The following is an 18816-nucleotide window of genomic DNA, read 5'->3' on the forward strand; positions in this document are numbered from 1 at the left end:
CACCACCCTCCTAATGAAAATTTTTTTCCTAATATCCAACCTAAACCTCCCCCACTGAAAACTTGAGACCATTACTCCTTGTTCTGTCATCTGATACCACTGAGAACAGTCTAAATCCACCCTCTTTGGAATCCCCTTTCAGGTAGTTGAAAGCAGCTATCAAATCCCCCCTCATGCAGACTAAACAATCCCAGTTCTCTCAGCCTCTCCTCATAAGTCATGTGCTCCAGCCCCCTAATCATTTTTGTTGCCCTCCGCTGGACTCTTTCCACATCCTTCTTGTAGTGTGGGGTCCAAAACTGGACACAGTACTCCAGATGAGGCCTCACCAATGTCAAATAGAGGGGAATGATCACATCCCTCAATCTGCTGGCAATGCCCCTACTTATACAGCCCAAAATGCCGTTAGTCTTCTTGACAAGGGCACACTGTTGACTCATATCCAGCTTCTCATCCACTGTAACCCCTAGGTCCTTTTCTGCAGAACTGCTGCCTAGCCATTCGGTCCCTAGTCTGTAGCAGTGCATTGGATTCTTCCGTCCTAAGTGCAGGACTCTGCACTTGTCCTTGCTGAACCTCATCAGGTTTATTTTGGCCCAATCCTATAATTTGTCTAGGTCCCTCTGTTTCCTATCCCTACCCTCCAGTGTATCTACCACTCCTCCCAGTTTAGTGTCATCTGCAAACTTGCTGAGAGTGCAGTCCACGCCATCCTCCAGATCACTAATGAGACAGAAATATCATATTGCCTCTATATAAATCCCTGGTACTCCCACATCTTGAATACTGCATGAAGATGTGGTCGCCTCATCTCAAAAAAGATATATTGGAATTGGAAAAGGTTCAGAAAAGGGCAACAAAAATGATTAGGGAAATGGAATGGCTGCCGTATGAGGAGAGATTAATAAGACTGGGACTTTTCAGCTTGGAAAAGAGACGACTAAGGGGGGATATGATAGAGGTCTCTAAAATCATGACTGGTGTGAAGAAAGTAAATAAGGAAGTGTTATTTACTCCTTCTCATAACACAAGAACTAGGGGTCACCAAATGAAATTAATAGGCTGCAAACAAAAGGAAATATTTTTTCATACAACACACAGTCAACCTGTGGAACTCCTTGCCAGAGGATGCTGTGAAGGCCAAGACTATAACAGGGTTCAAAAAAGAACTAGATAAGTTCATGGAGGATAGGCCCATCAATGGCTCTTAGCCAGGATGGGCAGAGATGGTGTCACTAGCCTCTGTTTGCCAGAAGCTGGGATGGATCAGCTGATGGATCAGCTGGGATGGGCAACAGAGGACGGATCACTTGATGATTACCTGTTCTGTTCATTCCCTCTGGGGCACCTGGCATTGGCCACTGTCAGAAGACAGGATACAGGGCTAGATGGACCTTTGGTCTGACCCAGTATGGCAGTTTTTATGTTCTTATGTTTAGGTAGGCTACATCTTCACTACGTGGGGGTCGATTTAAGATACGCAAATTCAGCTACGCGAATAGCGTAGCTGAATTCGACGTATTCGCAGCTGATTTACCCTGCTGTAGGGACGGCGGCAAAATCGACCTCTGCGGCTTCCCGTCGACCACGCTTACTCCCACCTCCGCTGGTGGAGTAAGAGCATCGATTCGGGGATCGATTGTCGCGTCCCGTTGGGACGCGATAAATCGATCCCCGAGAGGTCGATTTCTACCCGCCGTTTCAGGCAGGTAGTGTAGACCCAGCCGTAGTAAAATAAACTGTACTGAAAAGAAATAAAAGGATCATTCTACTGAACCAAACACATCTTACACAAGCAAGTATTGCTGTAGTAAGTCCTGTATTTAAATATCTCAAGCAAAGCATGATGAATGTTATCTAATGTATTTCACATTTCCGTCATCTAAGTTGGATTTCTAATACCAGATTTGCTTTAAAGATTATGAGCCAAATTCTGCTCTGAGTTGCATCAAAATAAGCCAGAGTAATTCCACTCTAATCAATAGAGTTAACTGGATTTGGCTCTCCAAGATTAGTAGCTTGCAATATGTTTTGTACATTGCACATTTTCCCATTGTACTAGTTTCCACAGAAGAAACTATACCATCAAGTCGAAGGTTCAACTATTGTATCTGCTGAAGTGATGCTGGGCCAAAATTTTGTTTTAATGAGTCTGAATGTTTTAATATCAACAGAAACACTGTTGGACAATTTCCCTGGTGTACTGAACACTTTGGACTTCAGTGAGCTTTTTCTCAATAGCAGTGAAAACATGGAGTTCTTCATGCCTAAGACAAATGAATAGGTAAAAGGTTGCATTCACTTGATGAATATCAGTGCATGACACTTATATTTGAGCAAGCTAAAAAAGTCATTAGCAGAAGCATACCTGACAGATACTAATGTGTTGTACCTTCTAAAGCTGCAGTGAATCTAATAACCTGTGACTGAAAAAATGGAAAAAGTAATAAAAGCATGTCATGAAATCAGAAATTGCAAGAAACTTTCTGACATGCCCTTTTTTATATTTAATATATGCAGTATCACAGTAGACTTGTTTATTGTTCACATTGTTGTATAAATGAGTCATTGGAAGGGCCTTGCCATCCCATATTTCTCTGGCAGTTACTCAGAGGTAGACTTCCTAAGCATAGTGCAGGGTTTTAAGCATGTTACTCTCACTGATTGTAACATGATTTTTTTTTAACACCTAAATCCACTATAGCTTTAGGAATTTGTACAACAAGATTTCCATCACTTACTTCATGTCTATTAAACCCTTTATCAATTCAGTTATTTTTCTGGATACCTAAAATTGCACATTTGAAAAAATACTAAACAGGCAGATGAACTTGCCCATCATCTTTCACATATTTACTGCTTTTTACCTGCTCTGCTATTTAGTATTCAACAACAAAACTCTTTCCCAACATCAATTTTTAAAACAATATGCATAACTTATATGGCTAAACTACATGCTTCTAGAGACTTAAAAAGGCTGAGTATATGAGTGTGGGCTATTCTATTGTTCAGATCTAGTGATTCAAGCAGGGAGCTGGGAGTCAGGAATAGAAGTGGGCAAAACTTTTCAGATGAATAATATATTAGCTGAAATGAGATTTTGGGTTGACCAAAATTATCCACAAATTTGGGTCAAATTCAGCGAATAGTTTTGGGCAGGAAAAAAAATTAAAAATTATTTTGAAAAGTCAAAATATTGTGTTTCAAAATTTTCTAAACAAAACTGTTCAACTTCTCATTTCAAAACAAGGATTTACTTAGAAATTTAGCTAGGTTTATTGTTTTACTGCTAAACACAAAAATGAAGCAAAACCAAAAAAAATAATTCCTGGGTGAATGATGCATTTAGTTTGACCCAGACCAATTTGGAGTTGTTGTTTTGTTTTTGTTTTCCTTTCAGTGAGAAAAACTGGAGAATTCTATTTTGGATCAGCCTGAAACAAATTTCTGGGGATTTTTCAGTTGAGCCACCAAACATAAATTCACTCAGTTCTAGTCAGGGTTCTGTTTGATTCTATTTCCAACTGTGCTGCTGATTCAATGTGTATGCATATTATTTTCAGTTCATAGTCTTCACTGGTGCACATTGTGATGGGGCAAGGCCAGATGGCTACAGTAAAGTAGTGAGGAACAGGTATGTTCCTATTTGTTTAGCCCCAGGCTAAACAAATCCCTGGTACCATAGTAACCAAATGGCAGTTGCTCCAGGTTAATCAAGATACCTGGGGCCAATTAAGATCCTTCTAGAAGGCAGTGGAGATAGCTACATTGATTGGAACATCTGAAGCCAATCAAGGGCTGGCTGGAACTAGTTAAAAGCCTCCCAGTTAGTCAGTGAGGTGTGTGTGTGAGGAGCTGGGAGCAAGAGGTGTAAGGAGCTGAGTGGGAGTGGTGCTAGAGGACTGAGGAGTACAAGCATTATTAGACACCAGGAGGAAGGTCCTGTGGTGAGGATAAAGAAGGTGTTTGGAGGAGGCCATGGGGAAGTAGCCCAGGGAGTTGTAGCTGTCATGCAGCTGTTAGAGGAGGCACTATAGACAGCTGCAATCCACAGGGCCCTGGGCTGGAACCCGGAGTAGAGGGTGGGCCCAGGTTCCCCCCAAACCTCCCAACTCCTGATCAGACACAGGGGGAGTTGACCCAGACTGTGGGTTCCACCAGAGGGGAAGATTACTGAGGTGAGCAAATCTGCCAATAAGCACAGGACCCACTAAGGTAGAGGAGGAACTTTGCCACAACATGCAAAACTGTGCACGTGTATACTTGCTTCCAGCATGCACATATGAAAAACACACCTTTACCAAGTAGAGTATGCTGGATAATTACAAACTTTGTCAAGAGGAACCCCCAAGATGTCATAAAACTAAATTTTTCTGGGTGGGAGGAAAAAATGTTAAGAAGTCTTTACCAGTGGAACTAACAGGTATACCCTTCAAGAAGACAGAAAAAATTGTCCTTGCCTTTTAATTTCTTTTCTCAGAAATACTATACCAACAATCCTGGCTCTCCTGAATTTTCAACGATCATTTACATTATAGCATGGTCTGCAAAGAGATAATTAGGTATGAGCTAGTCTGAGTTCTCAGAACCTGATTCTCCACTCACTTATACTTCTCTTGACAACACTAAAGTTACTCCTGTTTTAAATCTGTGTTGGCCAGATTCTCAGCAGTCAAGCGGTGTAATCTGTTGAAGTCATTGAAGCTATGCTGATTTACACCAGTGTGGCATCAGGCCCTGTGTTTATAAAATTAATGCCAGAAATTCAATGAGGAAAAAATTCAGACCCTTTAGCATCTAATCTCTTTTTGAAGTATGTTCCTCTGAAATGAAATCGTCACTAGTGGCTTCCAGTGAAGAGCCCACCCATGTGTAACAGAATCAGGAGATATACTGGGCCCTATTCTCCCACTGCAGGATATGAGTCCCATTGAAGTCACAAGTCATATGTGTTCTGCGGTGGTTAAATCGGACACACCATTTCTGAGAAAAGACATTTACAGTTAAGGTTGAATTAGAGTTTTTCCAGAGAAGAGTAATAAAAGAACTTGGTACAACCTACTAGTATTTAGACCATTTCTGAAAAGTATGAATAAACTGCTAAAACCCAACACCATGCTATGGCAATCCAAAATAAAAATACTCTTAATTACTAGATATACTGTCAATAAATAAAGCCTGCTTTGGGGAAAATTCTTGTATACCAAATGTTAACAGAAACTGTAGCCTGACAGTGTTTTAGCTATGAGCCTTTTTTGAAATATTAGCATGGATGATAGTTTGACAATATATTTGATAAGTAAAAGCATTTCTGACGACTGCTGTACTGTGCTGAGTTGTCTAAATAGCTTGTGCCTAGCTCTTTTTTGGCTCTTCAGTGGATTGTGATTTGAGAAGGATAGCTCAGTTATCTTCTTATGCTGTTTGTTAGCTTGCCAGGTAGTCACCAGCAGATTCATCATTGCCGAGTAAGTTTCTTCAGACACTTTGTTTTGGCTTTTTGACAGGTCTCTATTTTTACCTTAAGTTTTTTAAAAAATAACAAATGGTTTCTAACCTTCAGTATTTTAAGAGATGAAAATATTTATTTTTAATTGCCCATTTTTAAAACTACCAAAAACATGATTTAAAAAAAAAAACATCTATTAGTATTACACCCACAATTGTTACTGTGGCAGATTGATTCAGACACATAATAGTCTCATGACATAGGCCAACTATTGCACGCAGTATAGTTGTAGCCATGTTGGTCCCAGGATATGAGAGACAAGGTGGGTGAGGTAATATCTTTTATTGGACCAACTTCTGTTGGTGAGAGAGACAAGCTTTTAAGAAGTTGGTCCAATAAAAGATATTACCTCACCCACCTTGTCTCTCATATCTTGTCTCTTTCATAGCATAGACCAACTGTCAGGTCGGGTCACATATTTTTCTTGGATGCACGCACACAAAATACTACACTGAATAGGCAAAATACATTTCTGATGTAACTTGACTTTAATGTCTGATACCACTGGCCTGATTTTGCTGATTCTTCTCCTGATATAAATCAGGAGTAACTTCATAGGAGTCAGTGGAAATACACCGGTGTGCAACTAACGAGAGCAGAATCAAATCCTAAGTGTTGTACAGAACTAGGCAGTTAACACTTTTTAACTGCAAAAATCCAACATAAATTCCAAACTAGATTTTTCTGTGCTCATGAAAAATAGGTTCTGAGTTTATAACTTTAAATCAGGAAGATTACAGAAACTTTAAATAATTTGCTAATATTAGGAAAAAATTATTTTAAATAGACCCAATTCTGTACTCACTACGTTCACACTGGTGTAACTTCTTTGATTTCAGTGGAGTTATTCTTGATTTACAGCATAGTAAGTATTTCAGTTGACTTCATTAGGCATTGGATCAGACCCAAAGATGTTTTTGAATTTTTCCACTGCCTATCTGTGGACGTTCTTCCCCACCCTCATGGAGAGGGGGATTGGTATAACAAAAGTATCTCCAGCCCTGACATGGAGAAGCAGTGTCAGGGGACCATGCAATTGCTCTGCAGTCTCAGTAGAAGTTTCTGTCTAACACTGAGAAGTTCCTAAGGACACAGCCACGCCACTTGGGCTGTGCATTGAACTAAGGATTAAACCTATCAACCCAATCCTGCAATTCTTTGATTTAACTGCAGCTGAGCAGCCACCATATAGCATACATTTTTCCTGGTGTGCCAGACTTTGAAAGTAAATAGCTTTAGTTCCCTTGGAAAACATTTATTTCACAGTCTTTATCAGAATGCTTCAGAGTCAAGAATGGTGAATAATAAAACCATCAGAGGGAACATTTTCCTTCAAACCATGTCTGTAAGTCAAAGAGCATCTTTGTGGAAGTAAAGTGGGGCAAATGCTGAAAAGTCAAAAGGTAGCTGTTCTTTTTTCTGTATAAATTGACAAAAAATATAAATGTTATTTTATTCCTTTCTATAGCCCTCCCAAAGACACTGCAGTTACTGACCCATTTTTACCAAAAGGTCTTATTTTCTGAGAAAATACAAATGTTGTTTAAATGTTTTTATGACTGGCTAACACCATAATGTGAAAGTCAGATTGAATGCATCAGTGTGCAGCCACTTATGGACCTCAGAAAAGGGAAATAATAATTATTAAAATGGTAGCAATCTAATTCCTTTAAATACAAACCAAGTAACCGTGTTCTGGCCAGTAAAGTTCTCTATTGAAATTATTAGTTATGAGGGAAAGATGGGTCAGTTCCCAAAAGACGTGTGTTTGAAGGAGAAAGGTATTGTCAGGCAATAAATGGAAGACTATTCCAAGTACTGAAGGCAGTATAAATTTATCTTAGAACCCAACCCTGCTCCCACTGAATTCAATGGGATTTTTTACCATTAACTTCAATGAGAGCAAGTTTGGGTTCTTAGAGTATAAGTATGTTTGGGTGGGTAATGATCTGGTTCAGGATAATAAAGTCAAATCCCATGTCACATGACAAAGGTGAGGATACACTGACTCCAGTAGCTACTGTTACAAAGATCAAGTTTTATTCTAAATTCTGAAAAATATCTAGCACATTGCCAGAGCTAATCAAATTATCATTAATAAGATACAAAAGCTGAAAACTGAGTAGAGGAGGAAGAAGGCTGCATTTGTAATAAGGAGAGAGGAATGGAGGCACACACACTGTGAAGGAGGGAGCTGAAGAAGGTGAGAACAGAGAGTTAAGTGAGTGCACCCAGTGATTCTACATTTACATAGCACAATAAATCCTTAATCCAGCATTTCAGATTTTGTCATTTATTTTTAAAAGAAAAATCTCTTGAAAATCTCATAGAATAAAATTGATAGATGCTATTATGCACTGTCATGTACAGGTAAAATAAGTATTAATGGGGAAAGAGTCTAAGAGAAGCTATTTAAAACGTACTATTACAATTATGTCCTGCTTCTCTTCTCATTTCCAAATGTTCTGGTAAGCCTTAATTGCTCTTTCATGCCATTAATTCTCTTCTCTGTCCACCAGGATCACACTCTCAAACCCACCCTTTTCCAAGGCAAGTGTCAAAACAATCTACTTCCCTCTCTTTTTTTTTTTTCATTGCCCTCATTCAGGACCATATCACTACCACTTGCAATACCTTCCTAGTACTCATTACTGTTACTGTCCCGTCCCTCTTCCTCCCCGTTCATTCCTTCTCCTTTCCCCTGGGCCAATCGTGGACTCTGTAACATCATTCCAGACTCTTTCAACTACTTGTTCCCATTAACACCCCTTTTCTTCTCCAACCATTTGGTTTTGCCTTGCTCTTTACATTACCTACAATGTCTACTATTGGCTACATTTCCTTTTCTTCCTTGATTTTGGCAACAAAACTAGGCAAGTTTAACAGATGTTTCCTTAATTAAAATGAGTTCTCTCAGTCTTTCACTTTCCTAAAACCATACATTAGTCAAACATTAAAAAATAAAATTAAAAGTTTAGTCATGTTGAGTGGCCTTAGAGTAGAATTTTCAGCAATTCTTTAAAGTTTAAACCCTCCGTTCAGTCCTGCTCCCTTGGCACTGGTAGGGCAGGAATTCTTGCCTTTAGCATTAATGCTAATTGGATTACTGGTTCACACTGGGGAATCCTCACTCCACATATCAAGCAGAGGTTATAGCAGTTAAAATTTTCTTTTATAACTTTTTGACAGCACTCTGAATCCCCAAAACATCTCCTCTGCACCATTAGCATTATCAGGGCTCATGCTCAAAAGTGAGCTGGTTGGGCCAGATCCTGAGAGGTGCTGAAATGGGATTACCATTGCCTTCAGCGCAAGTCGCAGCACCTCTCAGCATTTGTCATGATATTTGCTCATGTTTGGGGTTCAAGAAACACAGGGGCATCTGCACAGTTACTGCTCCATAGAGCTGGATCCTGGCATGTGCAGAGCATTCTTCACTTCAACTTGTTTCAGACGGAGTTGAGGGCACTTAGTTAGCACATTGCAGAATTGAGCCCATACTGCACTGATTTTGTTCTGTGCCAGATAAACTCTTATGTCTCCTGCTTCTTGACTTCACTCAGGAAAAAAAAACTCTGAATTAAAAAAAAAGAATAGAAAAATGTAGTAATTTATGTACATTATATTGATATCACAAGTAGTGAAACACAAACCCATGTTTTCTAGACTGTGGGCCAGATCCTCAGCTAGTGTAGCTGCTCTGAAGTCAATGGAGATATGTCAATTTATACTAGCCAAGGATCTGGCCCATGGTTAGTGCATTCAGACATAAAGAAAGAGGTGACTCAAAAATAACTATAGAAACTATTTAGACATCATAGCTAAATGAAATGCAGGCCTAAATCTCATGTGTATTGCCAAAGATATTTACTAGATACCAGAAAAATTGGCCAAAGACAATGGGGCAAACCCCTATATCGATATAAAGAACCACAGGATCTGTACAAAACAGACCAAGCCTCAGTTATTAAGGTATTATGCAAAAGAGCCACAGGCAGCAAATTGCATGGTAGATAGCTGGGGAAGATGAAGCACTGAGCTGACCATGAATCTGTTTTCCCGGGGAACTGGATACGCTATTTCGAACCTGAGGTTTAGATCACCAAGCTACTACTTAGGGTTTTATAAGTGTGGAAGTTTTCATAGGACTCTTTTCAGCAAAGATGTTAAGGTACCATTTGCTAAAATATTTCTGTGTGCAAATGGATGGAAAATAATATCCCTATTGCTAAACCAGATGCCAAGAGGATAGCTAAAAAAATGCCATTTTTTTAAAAAGGCCCCAGGAACTAACCTGACAATTCCAGGTCAGTAAGCCTAACTTCAGTTCCAAGCAAATTGGTTGAAAGTATAGTAAAGAACAGAATTATCAGACACACAGAGGAACATGATTTGGTGGGGAAGAGTCAACACGGCTTTTGTGAAGGGAAATCATGCCTCGCCAATCTATTAGAATTCTCTGAGGGGATCAACAAACATGGGCAAGGGTGATCCAGTGGATATAGTGTACTTGGACTTTCAGAAAGTCTTTGACAAGGTTCCTCACCAAAGGCTCTTAAGCAAAGTAAGCTACCATAAATAAATGGTCAGCTTTTTAGAATGGAGAGTGGTAAATAGCAGTGTCCCCAAAGGATCAGAACTGGGACCAGTGCTATTCAACATATTCATAAGGGATCTGGAAAAAGGGGTAAACAGTGGCCAAGTTTTCAGATGATACAAAAATTACTCAAGATAGTTAAGTCCAAAGCAGACTGAGAAGAGTTACAAAGGGATCTCACAAAATTGGGTGACTGGGCAACAAAATGGCAGATGAAATTCAGTGTTGATAAATGCAAAGCAATGCACATTGGAAAACATAATCCCAACTAAACATACAAAATTATGGGGTCTAAATTTGCTGTTACCACACAAGAAAGAGATCTTGGAGTCATTGTGGATAGTTTTCTGAAAACATATGCTCAATGTGCAGCGGCAGTCAAAAAAGCTAGATAAGAAGACAGTAAATATAATAATGCTACTATATAAATCCATGGTATGCCCACACCTTGAATACTGCATGCAGTTCTGGTTGCCCCCATCTCAAAAAAGATAGATTGGAAAAAGTACAGAGAAGGGCAACAAAAATGATTAGGGGTATGGAACAGCTTCCATATGAGGAGAGATTAAAAAGACTGGGACTGTTCAGCTTGGAAAAGAGATGACTAAGAGGTAATAAATTAGAGGAGTATAAAATCATGAATGGTGTAGTGAAAGTGAATTAGGAAGTGTTATTTACCCCTTCAAATAACACAGGACCCATGGGTCACCTGATGAAATTAATAGCAGGTTTAAAAAAAACAAAAGGAAGTACTACTTCTTCACCCAATGCACAGTCAACCTTTGGAACTCATTGCCAGGGAATGTTGTGAAGGCCAAAAGTATAACAGGTTTCAAAAAAGAATTACATAAGTTCATGGAGGACAAGTCCATCACTGGCTATTATCCAAGATGTTCAAGGATGCAACCCCATGCTCTGAGTGTCTCTAAGCCTCTGACTGCCAGATGCTGGAACTGGATGAAAGGTGATGGATCACTTGATAATGGCCCTGTTCTGTTCATACCCTCTGAAGCATCTGGCACCGGTCACAGTCAGCAGACAGGATACTGGGATAGATGGACCATTGGTCTGACCCAGTATTGCCATTCTCATGATAAAGATGGTGATGAGTCTCACACTATCTCATTTTTACTCGTGACTGGTGATAGAACAACCACGTGCAAGTAAAATGAACACAACATTTCAGTATAAAAAGTAGATTTGAAAAGACAAATATTTGCTTTCCTCAGGGAGAAAAACACCCATTTTGTGTGTACTGACACTTAGTAGCAATGATGCTTGTGTTCACTGAACAGATAAAGGGGTGTTTCCAGCACTACTTACTGTATGATTGACAGAGTGTACACTGTGTTCATTGGGTTTCATCATATGAAGGTAAATGTAAAGAAAATACATATTCTTCATTTAATTTTCCTTTATCAATATTTAACAAACTGCATAATCCTTCCTATTCAATATATGCAGTCAATATTCTCTCACAACCTTGCTATAAAAGATTTTACGTTAGAAACTTCCATTAATTTGTCACTTTCTACATACTGTGTTACATATGACAATACTGAGCCTGTAATTGAGTCTTTTCACATTCTCTTACTCACAGCAACTGAGCTGGGCTTTTGAAGGTCATGGTATCCATAGAAAACTCCCATTAAATCACCAATAAAACTTGGTAACTTCATTTGTGACTTTGTATTTTTTAAATACCTGGGCAAGATGCTGTGTAACCCGTTGGTAATCATTATAATCATGAGGTGCCTTTTGATGCATCCGGCAAAGCAAGATTCTGTGACTCTATATAAATCATAAGGCTGCGAGTTTGTCTCAGAGGTCACGGAAGTCATGGATGCTGTGAATTTCCGTGACTTCTGCAGCAGCCGGTATGCCTGTAGGCACTGCCCCCACAGCTCCCATTGGCCGCGGTTCCCAGGTAAGTGCCACCCAGAATCTGCCTCACCCCCTCCTGTGCCCCTGCTCCCTCCCACACCCAAACTCTGCTGCAGCTTTGGAGGGGGGAGGCACGGAGCCAGGTAGGGAGCGTGCCGGCCTTGCCAGCCCCCCCCCCCCCCCAGTACCAGTGGGGGTCCCAGGCCATGCGCCGCCGCCCGCCTCTCCTTCCTAACACCCGGGTACACACACACCCAGCACCTGCGCGCCCCTCCCTCCCTCCAAGTTTTAGTCAGGAGTATATAGTAAAAGTCATGGACAGGTCACGGGCCGTGAATTTTTGTTTACTGCCTGTGACCCGTCCATGACTTTTACTAAAAATAACTAATTTTTGCCTAATTTCAAATTCATTTTAACTTTGAAGAAAATTATAGATTGAAGATTATTACTAGAATGAGATATGTTTGAGATGTTTGTTCTATTGCATGCCTGCCCCACAACACGAGCAGCACTGTCCACCACTCCACCAGGTCTTAGCTGCCTTCCTGAGCTGCCCAGAGCCCTGCAGCCCCACAGGGCTCCCAGAGACTCCCCACATTCCCCGCAGCAACCAGGCGAGTCACAGCTGCTCTGCGAGGACGGTGGCTTCACATCCTGGGACCTGCTGCTGGGAAGACCGGAGCGAGCCCCAGGGATTGGGCAGGTGGATCTGTGGGCTGGAGAGAGGGGGCCCGGGAACGTGAGAGAGAACTGAGCTGGCCTGCCCCTTCTCCCCTCCCATCCCCCAAGACTCACCTGCTGCCTGCAAAACCAGGCTGGGAGATGATCACAGCACTCTGCCCCCTGGCTCCCTCAGCAGCCAAGTGCTGCACTGCGGCGGGTGACACCTGCTTGGACCCCACTGTTCCAGCACCCCTACAGGTGGTAACCAGACTTTGGGCATCCGGTCAGTGTTTCTGACCCGACACTGTCAGGTGCCCTTTTCGACTGGAAACTGGACACATGGCAATCCTACCCTCTATTCACTTTCTGAATGTGCCCATTGTGCCTGACTAGATGGTGGAAGACATGTCCCATATTAGCTTAATTGTGAACATCTTTGCAGTCTTTTTCTCATGTCACACTTTTAACACTCTCTAAAGAAAGGCATATGCTCAGCGATTATGAATTCACAGAGAAGCTTGCACTTACAGGTCGAGGTTTGAAGGATGGGCACAGAAGAGGGAGTGCAGCTTCTGCACCATGCCTTTCCCTTGAGCCTGTGGGACCCGCACCAGAGAGGAACTCCACACTTTTGGAGGGAACTGGGGAGGTCGTGCTGACTGGTTTCCCCCCACTGTATTCTCCCGCCCCCTAAGCCTGTGGGATACAACATAGTAAGTTAGTGCAGAAAGAGTGCAGGATTTGTTCACAGTTCTGCCAGCAGAAACCAAGACTCCAGACCTCCATCAGCAGAAAGTCAAACCAAAAAGGAGCTGGGGGAGCAGGAGATAAAGCAGTGCAAAATGACCGCAAACACCTGCTCTGCTACAGAAAAAAGAGATGACCAGTACAGCCCCAAACGGTGCTGGGGATGGGGGGTGGCCATTACACCCAACAGATTCACAGATTCAGTGCAGCTCTTAAACAGGCTTTGCAATCACTGTTGCTATAAATCATATTTTAATGCTGCCTGCTTCCAAAAAAGCTCCTTGGAAGACAGTTTTGCAGCATAGCTCTTAATGGTCAAGGGAAGCAGAGAACCAGGAGCAGAAGGAGGACAAGTGACAGTGTGAAGGTAAAGTTCCACACAAATGTGTCTAGCTTCTGACAGATTCACAGAGATCCATGGATTTAAGGAGTGGAATCTGTATCTTTTATGGAAGGTCAGGGGCTAACTCACTAAATGCTATCCCCGGAAGAATCAGAGTGAAGCTTGTGGAGTCTCAACTCCCTATGATTGATTCCATAGTTTTTAGCTGAGTATAGTTTGGGAAACTTTGGAGCCAGTATATCCTGCCATGCAAATCAGCTCTGACATGCATTTTTGCTTTAACATTTAATTTAGGTCTTGCAAATCTGTACACGATATTATAGCAATGTAAAGTTTAAATTAATTGGATATGGTTTGGGATAGGTCATGTACAAAAGCCAAAGGGCTCATATTGGAACTGTAGGAGCAACAATAGTTCTGGAAAACTAAGATACAGTACATGACTGACCAGAGTCCCTCCAGTATCCAATGCTCAAAAAGTCAACAATATAGAAAAAGAATAGCAAATTATTTCAGGTGGAAAATGAATGAATAAATAGTCCATAACAACTTTTAATTTTCCCAGGGGATGTTATCACAACTAGGACAGTATTTACTGTTTGTCTGATATTATTTATGACTGCAGCTTCTATATGTTCAGTTGGGTTATCCAATTTTTAATGCAATATGTTTGAACCTTGCTTTTTGGGTTGATATGTTCCCTTATAACCACACCAAATGAAAGCCATATTGCCTGCTTGAATGTAATTCATTTTCCTCTCTATTGTGTCAGGGTATTTTTTTTTTATACATAACTGGAAGGAAATGAACAGATTTAAAAAAAAACATTAATCATCATGAGTGTTTTTAATATCATCAGAGCTACCATAAAGCCAGTAGATAAATTACACACTATTCAGCAGAAAGAAGTAGAATAAAATTAGTATTATATTACACTAGATTAATCATAGCCCTGGGTGACTGTCATTCTGGAGAAAATAGAAGCTTGAATATCTAACATTTTAACCTTTCTTCCCAGCCTTTTAAAACAAGAGACAAATAACAAGTCCATGTACTGAAAGAAAACACAAGATTTTTTGCTTGTGGGACTGGTGAATTTTTACCATTGTTTCTAACTGACAGCAAAGCAACATTCACAATTTGGATCCAGATGGTTAGCAGCACTGCTTCATAATAGTAACCTAATGAAGCTTTTTATTACTAGCGACAGGTAAATGCCTGGAAGGTTTATGGCAAGGAAAAAGCTTCAATAAATAATTTGAAAATCTGTCTCTCTTCTTCCTTGGATAATTATTGTCTTTTGCATATACAATGTAGCAGCGACGCAAAGGTGAAGAAAAGGCTAGAAAAAGAGAACTGTCTCTAGAGCTAATGGGGTGCACAGTGGAACCGCAGGCTTTTTTCCTCTCACAAGATGAATACCTACTTAACAACCATTAGGCTTCTCTCTGACTTAAGGGGAGGATTGAAAATCCTTTTCATGTAGTTAAGTCTGTCCAGGGATACAGTGCTAAAAATAGGGAGATATGAAAAACTTCTCTATGCGTGTGGAGAATAATATTTTTAAATATAATTTTAACCTAAAACGGAGCAGCAGATGGTAGGTGCTCTTGTACAAGGATGGGAGGGCCTGGGGACCCTCCACCATAGCCCTGTCTACCTGTGCTGGGTACAGCCAGAATGCTGGTGCTCCCTGAGAATAAGGGGGGAGTGAAAATGTATAATGTCTCCGGAGTGCTCCACAGTTCTAAGAAGACTTAGGCCAGTGCTGTTGGGAGTGGGACTGGTCAAAAAAATTCCATCTGATCTTTTCAACAGAAAATTGTGTTTTTTCAATACAACATAAAATGTTTGCAGGAAGCACCTTCTTTTCTTTAAAATTTTTGATTTTTCAATAGAAAACCCAAAACCCTGAAACTTTTCTGCTGTAAACCTGAGTTGGCTGAAAAATATTCAGTTTTTGTCTGAAATTTTTCAGGTTTTGGTCAAAATGTTTCAGTTTTATTTGACAAAAACTTTAAAAAATGGTTTTCAGATTTTTGGTTTTTCAATGAATATTCAAAAATTTCTGCTGAAAATTTCAATAAAAATGAAATATTCTTGGTTTTTATCAAAATTTTCTGCCCAGTTGAGGGGACTTCTATCGTCCAACCCTTGTAGATGGGAGCGCTTGCTGTGTTCTTTTAATGGGTGTTGCAGCTGTTTAATGGCTCAGTGCTCCCATAGGGCCTGATCCAATGACCATTTGAAGTCAATGAAAAACTTCCCATAACCTTCAGTGGGTATTTATACCAGGACTCTAGTGTCTGCAGATGCAGGTATCTGCAGACATAATGCCCTTAGGAAGTTCCACTACATTCCCACTCTAAAACAGTGATGCTGAAAAAGCTACAATAGGAGCCAAAAAGTGATTGTATTTAATTAAAACAAATAAGATCTAATCCTTAATAAAGAGGATAGGCCTAATGCATGCACACAAGAATAATATTAAAACTATTAGAAAGCACCTGGGAAAAGATTCATGAACCAGATAATAAGAACTCCCTCCTCTCCTTCCTCTCCGCCCCCCAGTGTTAAAGCACATGATCAACATAAATGGCATGGGAAAAAGTTGGAGAATGAAACTCAAAACATAGAGAGCCATATGCAGTGTATTTAGAATAAATGTAAGTATGCAGGTCAATGCATTCTACATTATCTCACGAAGTAGCTGAGATAAATGCTTCCTTTCCCTGTTATTACAAATATAAAGTCCTGATGAGAGGTATACTTCACCAAGGAGTTGGGTTGTGACTTGAATCAGTGTAGTTAATTCTGGGTAGTGCATTCTAATGTAGGGGTATTTATGGTACAGGCTTTCCATTGTAGCAGTTACATGACATTCCTTTTAGCCTAAAAACTTAATCAATTAAGTGTCAACGTCAGATGGTTGATTTGACCATGAAATGCAAATAACGCTGTCCTGGTCCCTTTCCCCTACAGTTTATCCTGACGCCTTTTCCATGTGCTGCTGAAACAAAGCCCATGTTTTCATATTAAAGCAAACGTTTCATTTTTCAGTTTCTACAGATCAAGTGATGAGGTGTCATGTGTGAGCCCCTTGGAGGCTGAGAAGAGAAACTGTGACTTCCCCTTTCCACTCCCCCACAGAAATGTGAACTGCGGTTTCTTACTGGCTAGCAACACCTTTGATTCAATTTGTATGAAAACTCACTTTACTTATTAAAATGGACATTATTGTTCAAACCTTAGAAATTTCATTTCTTATATGTTCTAAGCTGTACAACTGTCAGATTTTTATGGTTTAGATTGTAAATGTGTTTTTCTCTGGCTAATTATTGGTATTATTTGTTTTTAATTTTGATGTCTTAAAGGCCAAGGTACTGTATGATAATAATATGAAGGACATATTTAGCAGGCGTGAGAGACACTGTATACAAATGTATATTTGTAAAAGCTATTTTTATGATTAGCATGTTTTACTGTTTATCATATTTAAAGTCAGTTGATATTGCATTTCTATGTTTATAGCTTAACTCAGACACAGTCATGTTATGATCAAAGACTTATTATCAATCATGTTGTATGGTATTTTTCATTACTTTTCATTATATTCATAGTTTAAGATAATTATGTTTACTAGTAGGGATAATATTGAAAGGCAAAGTAATAGTTCTGTTCTGTTCATGCACTATTTCACCGTAATTGCTAAAAAGTGCAAATATGTCAAATATCAGATCAATTGATAAACTGTAAATTAGACCCACTTGTTAATCCCTTTTTTCAAACAAGCACTCTCTGTGATGCCATAGATTAGCACAGTTATTTCATCTGTATCTGTTACTATCTCAAAGCAGTTTGTTGTTACCTTATGGAAAAGTTTACATGCCAGTGAATGTCCTATCCAAACTGTATTCCAGACAGGTGAATGTTTTATATATTGCCAATATTTGAAACCTTACATTAGATTATCAATTGTTTTGTTTCACTTTCGGTCAATAGGATCGTTCCATTTCTCAATCTCTCAAGCATTCTCCACATGCTTGAAGTTGGAATAATCCATTCTCACAGAGGCTGTAGGGGAATTCAGTATTTAATTTCTTAATAAATCATGTTTCTTTTCAAACAAAATAGATGCATTATTTCTCTTATGTGCTACTCAAATGTGTTTTAATACACTTAAGCTATATTAGCCACTGGTGTGACTGCTGCTTCTCGAAAGAAAGTGCCACCTTGTTCTCAGTTTTCATGATAGGACTGTTCACAGTTCCAGAGAACCAGTTCAGATGACACTCATAACAGGGAAGAGGTATCCACATCTTTATATGAGATATACTCAGAAAATATTTCATGCAAGAGAGACATGTCTTGTAGCTAAGTCATAAGGCACATCTAGAGTTAAAAAGGAAAGTCTTACTGGCTGGATTGCTTAGAAGTAGCCACGTTTAGAACATGTTGCCAGGAGAAAGATCTCATCCAAGTAAGTGGAGCTCTGACGCAGTATGTTTCAAAATACTGAACTACAGAGATGTGACTTGCACTACCATGCTTGTCCTACAGTACTTGATGTTTCATTGAACAAAACTGACAGCATTTCTAACGATGACTTTATGTCCCTGTCCTTTCAACCATTGTCCCTGGGACCTGATCCAAAGCATACTGAAGTAAATGGAAAGACTTCCATTATAGTTCAATGAGCTTTGGACTAGACCTGATGATACTGGCTGCATGTGATGGAGGGGTGGAGAGTAATTGATGGAGACCTCACAATGAAGAAAATGGGAGAAGACCCAAAGACTGTATCCAGACTGGCTTCAGGAAGGGTCAGTTATAAAAAGGGAGAAATACCCTTTAAATATATGTGAGGGAGAGTGTGCACCAGGCTCCGCTTGTCTGTGTGGGAACTAAGTCAATAGGAGAATAGAGAAAATGACATTTTGTCTCTCAGTTACACTGGTGTAAATTCAGGATAATTTCACTGAAATCAGTGGAGTTATACCAGTTTAACTGAAAGCAGAGTTTTGCCTGTTTACTTTAATGAGAACAATACTATGAGTCACTATTGCTCAACAT

The 18816-nt window shown here is 39.9% G+C and overlaps 1 protein-coding gene across 3 annotated transcripts in view; it reads left to right on the forward strand.

Moving 5' to 3' along the window:
* RALYL (RALY RNA binding protein like) overlaps positions 1-17874 on the forward strand; it is a 585620-nt gene extending 567746 nt beyond the window's left edge. For 2 of the 3 annotated variants that reach the window (XM_034763203.1, XM_034763205.1), the window contains 2 exons: positions 2175-2284; positions 16804-17874. In XM_034763203.1, the coding sequence (XP_034619094.1) occupies positions 2175-2207 (33 nt within the window). In that variant the 3' untranslated portion in view covers positions 2208-2284; positions 16804-17874. The remainder of the gene's footprint in view (positions 1-2174; positions 2285-16803) is intronic. The other variant, XM_034763204.1, reaches the window with a different exon arrangement.
* The last annotated feature ends 942 nt before the right edge of the window (positions 17875-18816 follow it).

The sequence above is a fragment of the Trachemys scripta genome, chromosome 2 (assembly GCF_013100865.1).
Source record: "Trachemys scripta elegans isolate TJP31775 chromosome 2, CAS_Tse_1.0, whole genome shotgun sequence".
Taxonomy (NCBI): Eukaryota; Metazoa; Chordata; order Testudines; family Emydidae; genus Trachemys; species Trachemys scripta.